At 37.0% G+C, this 13,331-nt stretch overlaps 1 protein-coding gene across 2 annotated transcripts in view; it reads left to right on the forward strand.

Moving 5' to 3' along the window:
- Positions 1 to 10,978, forward strand: part of LOC139123138 (protein FAM149A-like) — a 65,448-nt gene extending 54,470 nt beyond the window's left edge. For both annotated transcript variants that reach the window (XM_070689156.1, XM_070689155.1), the window contains exons 7-13: positions 18 to 166; positions 1,051 to 1,157; positions 1,522 to 1,695; positions 4,280 to 4,424; positions 4,598 to 4,723; positions 4,981 to 5,083; positions 7,156 to 10,978. In XM_070689156.1, coding sequence (XP_070545257.1) covers positions 18 to 166; positions 1,051 to 1,157; positions 1,522 to 1,695; positions 4,280 to 4,424; positions 4,598 to 4,723; positions 4,981 to 5,083; positions 7,156 to 7,226 — 875 coding nt within the window. In that variant the 3' untranslated portion in view covers positions 7,227 to 10,978. The remainder of the gene's footprint in view (positions 1 to 17; positions 167 to 1,050; positions 1,158 to 1,521; positions 1,696 to 4,279; positions 4,425 to 4,597; positions 4,724 to 4,980; positions 5,084 to 7,155) is intronic.
- The last annotated feature ends 2,353 nt before the right edge of the window (positions 10,979 to 13,331 follow it).

A 13,331-nucleotide genomic window follows, 5' to 3' on the forward strand; every position in this document is an offset into this window, starting at 1 on the left:
TTTCCCCTTTATTTCAGAAATAGATTCTGATCAGAGGGCGTTACAACCCCCTGATGTACCCATGCTGTCACCATTGGTGGGTTTAGGAGCAACCTTTGACCCACTTACGTCACCGCCACCATCAAGGGGATATGATGCAAATAGGTTAAATCCAATTCAATCAGGGGTAAGTCAAAAGTCAAATCCTGTCACTTTCCAAAGGCTGTAGAAAATTTTGGTTAAAGCTTGTAAAAATTAAATAGGCGTGTAAAAGTAATGTGTCAACACATTGAATTTGCACAAAGTCCATGATTTTTCATGAAACTGATATTTTCACAGCCACTGTATTACCGCTATGGTGTTGTTGAATTATCATACAATAGAATTGGTGTTTTTTGACAGGAATGTTATATGTTCTTAGCTACAACAATTTCATAACATCATTGAAGTCACTAAAGTCTGTTACAGGATGCATTGAGAAATCTCTTTGATACAAGAAGATGGACAATACATATTTTACAAAATTTTTTACATAACTCTTAGTTTGAATCATTTGACTGAAGTTCCAATATTTGTTATTATTATACTCATTGTTTCCATGTTAATAAATGTTATAGCGCTACATTTTCTTTATCTCGCACCTTTGACAATTTTATTTTCAAAATGTGTTTTTAACATTGATTACATAATGCATTTCTAATGATTCTTACCGAGCTAACGACTATATTTTCAGCATTTTGAAATCAAATGAGTGTTACCTTGACGGCAAACTACTGCAAAGATCAGCTTAATTTCCTCCGACTAAAGTAGAAAGGGTTTTTACATCTTCCAATCATTGTTTGCTATCTTCCACAAAACATGCTGATAATATCAGTTATAGCTCCACTGCAGTACTCAAGATTTTCATACTTTCTATCCATTTGGTATTGTGCAACACACAGTAAGAATGTTCTCTGACCCTGCTTGTTTTATGTAGGAATGAAAGAATTCTGTCAACATAAAAACATACTCATCATAAAAATACATTTATCAATTAAATAAACCTAACTTGCATATTTATCTTTGTTACAGGCAAGACTGAACACTGCACCAGCCAATACATTTGTTGATTTAGATGGATTGATCATAGTACAAGCCAAATATTTACACAAGCGAGACAAAGCCATCAATCTCCCAATGTAAGTGAAAGTGCTTTCAAATACTGGACATCAACTTTACATGTCATTTATCAGAAGTACACAATGCGTTCATCTGCATGGTTTAATGCAAAACATTCAGTGTCTTTACAAAATATTGACAAGCTAAATAGTAGGTGTTTTAACATGCTTTGGGAAGTAAAATGAGAACTTGCAATTGACATACAAAACAAAAATCGTGAAGAAAATCAACAAAAGTTACAGCTACTGCTCCGTTAAAGACAAATATGTAAGTGACATAGATGTTGGTAAATTTCTTATACCTGTAATGTTTACCTCAGTTGACTCATGAATGTCAGAATTTAAATGTTGTTTTTATTTTCTGAATATTTACTCATCTTTACAGTGAGGGGGACTTGTCAAACAATCGACCTGGTTCAAGTAATCTACTACAAAGGCCAAGAACGGCCAGTAAAATTCCAACAAAACAAACCAAAAAATGGCCATCACCATGGAAATACCCTGAACGTGCAAAGACACCCATGGATGAGTTTAACATTCTGGCAATAGGAAAGAAATTGTAAGTACCTTTTAAATCTTCTATTGTTTAATCATTGGACTTCTATCATACATACATACATACATACATACATACATACATACATACATACATACATACATACGTACGTATATACGTACGTACGTATATACATATGTACATACGTACGTACGCAAGTACATAGAAATACATCAATGTGCACATTACATATATATTAAGGCATTAATAGGTATTAAAACATATATTTATACAAACACATCCATTGGATGAAAGTGTTAAATGTTACGCTGACATTTAACAATTCAGACAGATACTTATGTACATAACAAACAGAGACTTGTGAAGGTGTGTTCAAATGGAAAGTTTTTCTTCCTTTCAGTCCAAAGGGCAAAGGTCACCAAGACAAGTGGTGAGTTTGTAATGTGTGGAAGCACAGAGTATAAACACAAAGAGATCTGCAAAGTAACCTGTGTGATATGATAATGCACTTTCACAGGGACTTAGGGGGTATCATGTCTGTTTGATGTGATTGTCATGACATTTCCATACTTAACACATGATCACCAAGCACATGCAATTTCATAAAGTTTACATCATACTATTTGTATGTATACGTTTAAGAGGATACCCAAAACATGGACTGACATTCTACAATATCAACAGACGTATGCACACATGTATGTACATTTCCTACAGACTTACAGATTCAAATCTTCTATACACAGTAATGTTGTTAATTTTCATAGCACAACACAATTATTCATGCCTATGTTCTAAATCTCATGATAAATATCACCCTAATGCTTGGTTTGCTGTTTGGTTGTGTGCACACCAAGGTTTCTAAAGGGAAGGACAAACACTGTGAAAAAATTCTAAAAATCATAACAAATTGTTGCCTCCTGAAGGGTCCACTGTTTTCAGTAATTCACAGCGTTTAACGTTTTCACAAATGTGGTTTCACCCAAACTCATTGTTATCAATGGTGAGTGTAGATCTGTTTACATGGAATCGGGAGTGAACAGGTTAAGTTTATCCGATGTGTCTTTCTCATGCTATTTTCATCTGACGTGACAAAAGGCAATCCTTACATAGAGCTTGTATTAGCATTTTCATTCCATCTATAAAGCTTATCACACTGGTCGAAATGTTTAGCAAGCGCTCATCTCATAAGAGCTCTATAATTACCTTTCAAGCTGATAAATTCATCACCGAAATCTTTCTTGGAATTAAGATATATAGATTTTTTTCCGGGGTGTGTTGACAAAAAGGAGATTTTGTCGTGAATATTTTCTCTTGGAGAATATGCATTCTATAAAATTTACTCGCATTGTACACATTGCAATCATCTTCAAGATCTGCTGAAACTTAGATATCAGAAATAATGCCTTTACTAAAGAGGAATCAGTAGAAGGCTGATGTATATTGGCATATCATTCATTATCAGTATATCTTGTTCACTACTAGCAGCCTTCACAAGGAGCCTTCACTGCTAGTATTCACCGACAGCCTTTCACAGGCAGCTTTCATTGGCAGCCTGCACTGGTGGCCTTCACTAGTAGCCTGCAATGGCGACCTTCACTGGTAGCCTGCTCTGGCAGCCTTCACTGGCAGCATTTATTGGCAGCCTCCACTGGCAAACTTCACTGGCAGTGCGGCCTTCACTGGTTGCCTTCATTGGCTGCCTTCTCAGGCAGCATTCACAGGCAGTGTGGTCTTCACTAGTAGCCTTCATTTGCTGCCTTCACAGACAGCCTGCACTGGGAACCTGCACTGGCAGTGTGGCCTTCACTGGTAGCCTTCACAGGCAACCTTCACTGGCAGTGTGGCCTTCACTAGTAGCCTGCATTGGCGGCCTTCACTGGTAGCATTCACAGGCAGTGTGGTCTTCACTAGTAGCCTTCATTGGCTGCCTTCACAGATAGCCTGCACTGGGAACCTGCACTGGCAGTGTGGCCTTCACTGGTAGCCTTCACAGGCAACCTTCACTGGCAGTGTGGCCTTCACTAGTAGCCTGCATTGGCGGCCTTCACTGGCAGCATTCACAGGCAGTGTGGTCTTCACTAGTAGCCTTCATGGCTGCCTTCACAGATAGCCTGCACTGGGAACCTCCACTGGCAGTGTGGCCTTCACTGGTAGCCTTCACAGGCAACCTTCACTGGCAGTGTTGCCTTCACTAGTAGCCTGCATTGGCGGTTTTCACTGGCAGCATTCACAGGTAGTGTGGCCTTCACTAGTAGCCTTCATTGGCTGCCTTCACAGACAGCCTGCACTGGGAACCTGCACTGGCAGTGTGGCCTTCACAGGTAGCCTTCATTGGCTGCCTTCACAGGCAGCCTGCACTGGGGTCTTCACTGGTAGCATTTATTGGCAGCCTTCACTAATGGCCTTCACTAGCAGGCTTCACTGGCAACCTAGTGATTACTCCTATGAAGTTTCTTTGTATACAGTTCTTTTTGTTAGAATGAGACAAGGAATACTCATAACAGACCAAATCAGACCAGGGTCATTGTAATCTCCAACTCGATGAACTCTGAAATAATTGTGCTTGTGGATTGTCTTCTTGAATTTACCTCTAACGTTTAAAGCTTTTTTTGAATTCTTGCAGGAAAACTGGGTCATCATCGCCACCTCATCCGATGACAAGTCTGTCACCTGGAGGAGGCTACCAATGGTCAAGAAGTAGTGTCCTACCACCAATAGAAACTGTACATGAAAACCCACAGATGGGAACGTACAATCTAAAACCATTGGTAAGTCCTGCATTCAAAGTCACAGATTTAAATGCCAACGATTTATGAAAGTTATTTCAAGTAAGTTGAAATAAGTACAGTTGGAGTTAATTTTGAAATCTCTGATATGTATAATCTGTGTTAATCGTTATTGGAACTGAATCTAATTGCTGATTTCTGGATATTGTTTTCAGCGTGGTTTTAACAGTAGGTACTCACACAATAGGGTTTCTAGTGCAGTAGCTGATGACACCAACAGAAAACCATTCAACAAAATTGTCAATCCAGAATCAAGACCTAACACTACACACACTTTCAGGGTAAGTTTATCCATATTTTACCAGGTTTCATATTGTTGAATGTCTTATATGTCCATAAAAACTTCAAAATTACGAAAAGTTCCAAATTCAAATACTCAATAAATGTTGGATGGACATTTAACAGATGGCGTGTTAAATCAAATTGAACTTGTAGCCAGCAAGTACAGAGTTTCCTATTTGTGTATTTTCGTTTGTTTGTTTGTTTGTTTGTTTGCTTACAACCAAAGTCAAAGTGACATCATGTTCTCTATTTACAGTCAGAGACGCCGTTTGGTATCAATAATAGGAGATCATCTACACCACAATCAATACCAGTACAATACAATACCAGTGTGTTTAGATCATCAAATCCCACTGCAGGTGAGGAGACAACCAATACAGATAGTCAGAATAATGAGAAGAGAAAGTCCTGTGTTCATTTTGCACAATAACAATTGTCTTGTCACTAAATAAATTAGAATAAAAGTTTTATCGATATTTATTTCATTATTTAGGTGTGTGTCAATTAATAATTTACACTTATTCAGCTTTAGGGAGATTGTCCTTTCCTACAAAATTCGTAACATAGTGTTTGTGAATTTATTGACTGTATTTCATGCATTTTAGTTATACCTGTAGTCCCTGAATGTAGCATGTGAGCGAATTCAGGGATCCCTGAATGTAGCATGTGAGCTGTACTTGGATCCCTGAATGTAGCATGTATGCTGTACTCAAGATCCCTGAATGTAGCATGTGATCTGTACTGGGATCCCTGAATGTAGCATGTGAGCTGTACTCAGTGATCTAAGAATACAGCATGTGAGCTGTACTCAGTGATCTAAGAATACAGCATGTGAGCTGTACTCTGGGATCCCTGAATGTAGCATGTGATCTGTACTGGGATCCCTGAATGTAGCATGTGAGCTGTACTCTGGGATCCCTGAATGTAGCATGTGATCTGTACTGGGATCCCTGAATGTAGCATGTGAGCTGTACTCAGGGATCTAAGAATACAGCATGTGATCTGTACTCTGGGATCCCTGAATGTAGCATGTGATCTGTACTGGGATCCCTGAATGTAGCATGTGAGCTGTACTCAGGGATCTAAGAATACAGCATGTGAGCTGTACTCTGGGATCCCTGAATGTAGCATGTGATCTGTACTGTACTGGGATCCCTGAATGTAGCATGTGATCTGTACTGTACTGGGATCCCTGAATGTAGCATGTGATCTGTACCGGGATCCTTGAATGTAGCATGTGAGCTGTACTCTTGGATCCCTGGATGTAAGATGTGAGCTGTACTCAGTGACCTAAGAATACAGCTTGTGAGCTTGACTCGGGGATCCCTGAATGTAGCATGTGAGCTGTACTCTGGGATCCCTGGATGTAAGATATGAGCTGTACTCAGTGACATAAGAATACAGCTTGTGAACTTGACTCAGGGATCCCGGAATGTAGCATGTGAGCTGTACTCAGTGATCTAAGAATACAGCATGTGAGCTGTACTCTGGGATCCCTGGATGTAGCATGTGAGCTGTACTCAGTGATCTAAGAATACAGCATGTGAGCTGTACTCTGGGATCCCTGAATGTAGCATTTGAGCTGTATTTAGGGATCCCTGGATGTAAGATGTGAGCTTTACTCAGTGATCTAAGAATATAGCATGTGAGCTTCACTCATGTATCCCTGAATATAGCATGTGCTGTACTCAGGAATCCCTGGATGTAGGATTTGAGTTGTACTCTGGGACTTTTTGATGTTTATGTGACTTGTATCAATCACAGAGAACTTGTTTAGGATTGTAGATTACATGATATAAAATGATAATTGATTTATTGAGTAAAATATTTGTTGTGAAGCGCATTAATATTTTCAGAAAATGATTGTCAGATAGTACTTATTAAGGAGAGAAAATATTGCATGAATGTGTGTGTTTTGTATGTGTGCATGTTTGTGTGTTTAAGAAGAGTAGAGAAATGATGAAAGCTGTGCTGTAGGAACAACCAAATCCATGGACTCTTTATTCAAGTGTTCTGTGAGTCACTTACATGTATCAGCCATAAAGCTTCAGATACAGAAACCCTTAAAATCAACAAATGAGGCAGAATACAGGTAATTTAGCTAAAAGTCATATTATTTGACTCAATACAAGAAACGAGATATTGTATACCAGCTAGTTTAACACCCAATTATATTCAGTCAGTTCATGTGCTTTGATGTGGAAATATTGACAGTGCCTGAACAAGTGAAAATATCTGTTACAAAATTTTTTGTGTCAGGGTCAAATTAGAAATATTTCCATGTAACCAGTTGAAAACGTTTCGATACTCTCAGATAGCAGTAGATTGAAAACTCTATAGTTGATAAGAAACTGTATTGTTACTGTATGCTAGTCCCATTACCTGTACTGTGTATCTGTATTAATTCATTTCCATTTTACTCTCATCACAGGGAATACCAATACCTTCAAAGCAGGAATTCATGGAGTCCGGGTTGGAATCGGCAGTTCCTTTGTCTCATAGACCTTAATCAGCCACTCATTGGCTATTAACAATGACAAGGTTGCTCACAGCTTGTGGTTGTCCAATATCTATACGGCGATTCTTTCAGGGAAGCTGTCCAATGCATCAATTATATGCTTGTATAGAGACATGGCTAGATGAGGACAGTAACTCCACTATGTTTGGAGTATCAGATCATCGGCTGGTTGATGTGACTAGGATTTTGTGACGTCTACATTCTGTGTGAACACTGAGAATATTTGGTGGACAAACATTTGAGATATCCACTCTGAGTGACTACTTTATATTTAATTTTGATGTCATTCACACACATTTAATGTAATCATGGAGAACTCTTTGAAAGTACAGAAAATGTAGCTGCGCAAAGAAGAAAAGCAAATCCTACGCCAATTACTAGCGATACAGATGATCAGATGACAAGAGATGACATTGTTCTCTAGCAAGACACACTCCTCCCAATTTCTCAGGATGTTAAAGTATTCATAGAAGTAGTATAGTCATAGTAACGGAGGTAACCATGGTGAACAATAGATGGACAGTGGAAATAACCATGGCAACACAGTAACCATGGCAAATAGTCTTACAGTGGAAGTAACCATGGCAACAGTAATCTAGTCTGATAATGGAAGTAACCATGGCAACACAGGTTCTCAATGTGGTTACAGAATGAGAGAAACTTTCAACAAATGTGTCTAGTAGAAGATTCAGCTGAAATGTCTGATATGGAATTAACTAACTCATGTCATGATTGCGTCAATGTCAGTGGACTGTGTCTTGCATTTCATAGTAACATAAACTCAACTGAGTTTATAAGGTCAAAGGTCACATCAATCAAATGTGTATTCTCAGTTGCAAAACTAAAGGTCTAGATGTAAAGATGTTGTCTTTTTGACATTTGATGTCGCCCATTTTTGGGAGTCTTCACACAACAAACCATCCGTGTATATTTTGAAGTTTGCAAACTAATGTCAGTACAGAGGAAGGACAGGCTTTCATGATATTTGTCATACATATAAGTTAATGCTTTGATTTTGCCTGTGTGAAGTTTCACAAAAGTGTTCACACAATGTGCTGTACAAGATTCCAAACTGTGAACTTTGGATCCATTGCTGAAAGTATCTCCTATTTAGTAACAAGTATGAACACTGTATTATACTGTATTTGATCACGATTATGAGAGCCATCATCCACGTTCAAATTTTGGTCCCAGACCAAATCTGTTTCCAGCAATTACAAGACTAGAAAACAGCCGAACACAAAGTCCATTCCTTGCTGAATGTAAATTATTAGTGGTACTTTTATTGATAAGTCTTATGTCAAAAAGAATTTTTTTAAATCCACACTTTGGTCAATTATAGCAAAATTGAATATTTGTATATAGGATGTATAAAGTAATTTTGAAAAGCGAGAGAGATACGTCAAAAATTATGTGTATATTTTGTACGTAGAATTCTTTCATCATTGTGGATTCAATGCTTTGGTCTGTAATGTTATGTATGGATTTTCCTATTGGTTCCCAGACAAGCCATGAAATCATCAGAGACAATCATTTCACCCCTGTCTTTATTATATTTGTATTTATTTTGCCTTCACTACTTTCCTGTAGCTAGTTTAGTTCCGTCTTTTCACATTCATTCACCAGTTTACTTTTCTGGAAACTTCCTACATTATCCAATATACTAAAACCCAAAACTGGGGGGTTCAGATCTGCAGAATGCTGACTGTCTGTTCAATGCTATCCTTTGATGAGCTGTGTAAAGTATAATGCTGTAGACTGTGCAAGAGTGAGTGTTCAACTGCTGGGAAGTCTGTCAGAGTTAACAAGAATAGATCTTCACTGACTGCACAACATACAGCAATAACCAATGCATACAGTTTAGCAAAGTACCAAATACCACGTTACAGTTGGGTATGGGTCTGAAGACTTTTATGTCACTCCCATCTGTTTTCTTAAGGTAAAAGGTTTAACACTGAACCCAATCCCTTGATAGGATATTATGTTGCAAAGCACCCAATCAATTCAGTCTGTCACTCCAGTTCCTGTTCACGCATCCTTATTGTCATATGTTGTAAATTGACACAAAGTTCTGCTAATATGAAAGCATTGATCTTTCAAAGATTGATGTATGTTATGTATTTACCATCCAAAGTTGTTTATTTTTATTCCTGTTCTGCAACAATATCACTTGAAAAGTTCGTCCAAATAGCATGCACTCCATGGTATCATAAATCATTGTGGTTTTCATCAAAACAGATATACCACTGCCTTGCCAGTTACCTACCTCAAACACAGCCATTGTCTTGCAATTTCACTTCCTTTTCATGCACTTCCATCTTTACATCATTTGCATATTTGTACTTGACTATATCATTAATTTGCATCCATCTTTTATCACATGCTAGTCACATGATGCCACTGTATTATCATGTGACAGTCACATGCATTGCCTGGTGTAACAAGTGGGAGAAATCCATACAGATTACAGACCACTTTTTCTTGAATCAAGATAGCATTTAGTTTGATTAGTGTATTCAGTACCCCCAAAGTTTGTGAGTTATTTATGGCCCATCATCTTGTACTTTGATGGGAAAAATGTATTGCATTCTGGGTAGACACATTGCGTTTATGGCTTGATCCACCCAGAATTCAAGCTATGTGAGAAATTTAAGTAATATTTAACAAGATTTCATACTGTCTCAAGTTATGAACTCAGAAGTAGTTCATTAGAGGAGCATTTTATGATAAAAACTTATGAACACCAGTGGTTTTGTTGAACATGTGCATCTTGGCAATGTTAAACCAGTATAGTAAATTACCGATCTTATTATATAGGGGTGATGTGATCAATCTGTTCATCCAATCACAGTGGGAGACTGCTGTAGGTCAAGGGTTACACTGATTGGTTTATCATTGCACTGATAATGACAGACAAACCTCCTAATCGATCAAAATTTTATCTTGGAGATTTTGAACTTAACAGCAAAGTGTATTTCATCTTAAAGAGTACATGGCAACAAACCAGACAATTGTGTAACAATACATGCTACTAATATAGTTTTACTACCCTATGCTTAATGCATAATCGTCACTTGACCATTGAAGAGCGTCTATCCAATCAGTGTTTCTGTCAAGCAGAGCAAACAGAAATCATTCTCAGATATTAAATTTTTTTGAATTCATAAAACTGAAATGGAACAGTGTTAAGGCATTGTCTTTAATTGTTGTATAACTCTTTTTCCTCTGTTGTTACAGTGTGCATTGTAACTATCAGGCTATTGTTATAGTGTGCATTGTAACTATCAGGCTATTGTTATAGTGTGCATTGTAACTATCAGGCTATTGTTATAGTGTGCATTGTAACTATCAGGCTATTGTTATAGTGTGCATTGTAACTATCAGGCTATTGTTATAGTGTGCATTGTAACTATCTGGCTATTGTTATAGTGTGCATTGTAACTATCAGGCTATTGTCATAGTGTGCATTGTAACTATCAGGCTATTGTTATGGTGTGCATTGTAACTATCAGGCTATTGTCATAGTGTGCATTGTAACTATCAGGCTATTGTTATAGTGTGCATTGTAACTATCAGGCTATTGTCATAGTGTGCATTGTAACTATCAGGCTATTGTCATAGTGTGCATTGTAACTATCAGGCTATTGTCATAGTGTGCATTGTAACTATCAGGCTATTGTTATAGTGTGCATTGTAACTATCAGGCTATTGTTATAGTGTGCATTGTAACTATCAGGCTGTTGTTATAGTGTGCATTGTAACTATCAGGCTGTTGTTATAGTGTGCATTGTAACTATCAGGCTATTGTTACAGTGTGCATTGTAACTATCAGGCTGTCGTTATAGTGTGCATTGTAACTATCAGGCTATTGTCATAGTGTGCATTGTAACTATCAGGCTATTGTCATAGTGTGCATTGTAACTATCAGGCTATTGTCATAGTGTGCATTGTAACTATCAGGCTATTATTACAGTTAGTATTCTAACTGGGGCTATTGTTACAGTGCAATCGAACTATCAGGCTATTGTTACAATGTGCATTGTAACTATCAGGCTATTGTTATAATGTGCATTGTAACTATCATGCTATTGTTACAGTGTGCATTGCAACTATCAGGCTATTGTTATAGTGTGCATTGTAACTATCAGGCTATTATTACAGTTAGCATTCTAACTGGGGCTATTGTTACAGTGCATTCTAAATATCAGGCTATTGTTACAGTGTGCATTGTAACTATCAGGCTGTGCTGACAGTGATATGGCTTTCATCTTCTGATTTGATTTCAAATATTTTTCCTCACACCAGTATTCCTTTGATATGTTATTGTCTTTCTCAGCAACACATTGTCAGGATCAGCTGCTGTAAATTGCTATCATTCATTGTAGCAGATGAATGTCATGTTGTAACAGATCTGACACATCTACTGCATGATGCATACTGCATAATGTCTGATAGTTTCAGAGCATGTCATGTAATAATACTTTCAGAGCATGCCATGTAATAATACTTTCAGAGCATGTCTTGTAATAATACTTTCAGAGCATGCCATGTAATAATACTTCAGGAACATGCCATGTAATAATACTTTCAAAGCATGCAATGTGATAATAGTTTCAAAGCATGTCATGTAATAATACTTTCAAAGCATGCCATGTGATAATAGTTTCAGAGCATACCATATGATAAACTGTCAAAACAAATGAAGTGATAGGAGTCAACTCTGAACAAAAACATTGAAAACAAAGTCTGCATATAATACAATGCTGCCCCATGTGAAAATGCAAAATCCGAATTATGATCAGTATAGTTGCGTAATGGTCAGTGAACAATTTTACTGTGACAATTACATATTATGGTACAGCTCTGGTACTTTATACTGCGTCCTTTATTTTAATTTTTATTCCAGTACTTGTAAGTCTATTTCATATTAATCGTATATAAAAGTCAAATGTGATCACATTATTTTGTGTCCCTGTCTTTTTGTATTTTTCTGATGTATCTTTCAAGGGAATTTCGGATGTCAATACTATGTTATGAAGTAATTGACCACTGAGCTTGGTGTCAGAGCCAATTTCCCATGATTCCATGCAGAAAGGAGTATAATTCCAGTCTCCATCTTTATTATATAAACAACAGTTATGCTCTTTCTTCAACACCTTTTATTGACAAGTCTGTAAACCCAAGGCAAGGAGCAGAAAAATGGCTTAGTTTTCCAACCAGGAGCCTGCTTTGCTGTGATCCAATTTACAGCTCTTTTCTTTCACAGCAGTTCTAAATATTTGGTATCTAACATGACATACTATGGAATCTTATGATTGGATGGTCAAGACTCATTCTCTCAATCGTTTCACAAATCTTTAGAATTCATTGAAAATAAATCAAGAAATGAAAAGGAATGGTATTTCATACAGAAAATATGCACAGATAAAATGTTATTATTCAACAGTGTAAAACCAGGCCGGTTACATTTGAAGCAATATGGTTGTGTCATCAGTCGTCCACTCACCCTACTGTGTACACCCAACATTTTGTACTCGGCAGTCCTGGTTGACTCTATCTCCAAACTCAGACAACCACTTATTGTCATTGTTTTAGCTGTAAAGAATTATTATAACTTTGCACACTGTTGAATCAATTTCATAAAGTATTCTTATAGATCTTTGTAGTTCATTAGTTAAGTGATACTATGGTGATTTTAATAAGATATATATATATATATATATATATATATATATATATATATATATATATATATATATATATTACATATCATATATATATATATATATATATATATATATATATATATATATATATATACATATACACACACACACACACACACACACACACACACACACACACACAGACTTCTGAAATGGTAATTGTTTTCAACTCTTTTGGAAAGCGCATTCCAGTCATTCATTTTTAAGTTCAGTTATGGTGAGAAATTTTGTACTAAGAAACTGATAGAGGGCGCACTTCAGCATGCCAGTTAGACGGACATACCAAATGACTTTGACAACAACCATATAGTTTTTACTAAACTTTGATTTGTGCACATTCAATGGCTTTCTGGACCATTCAGT

The sequence above is a fragment of the Ptychodera flava genome, chromosome 22, assembly GCF_041260155.1.
Source record: "Ptychodera flava strain L36383 chromosome 22, AS_Pfla_20210202, whole genome shotgun sequence".
NCBI lineage: Eukaryota > Metazoa > Hemichordata > Enteropneusta > Ptychoderidae > Ptychodera > Ptychodera flava.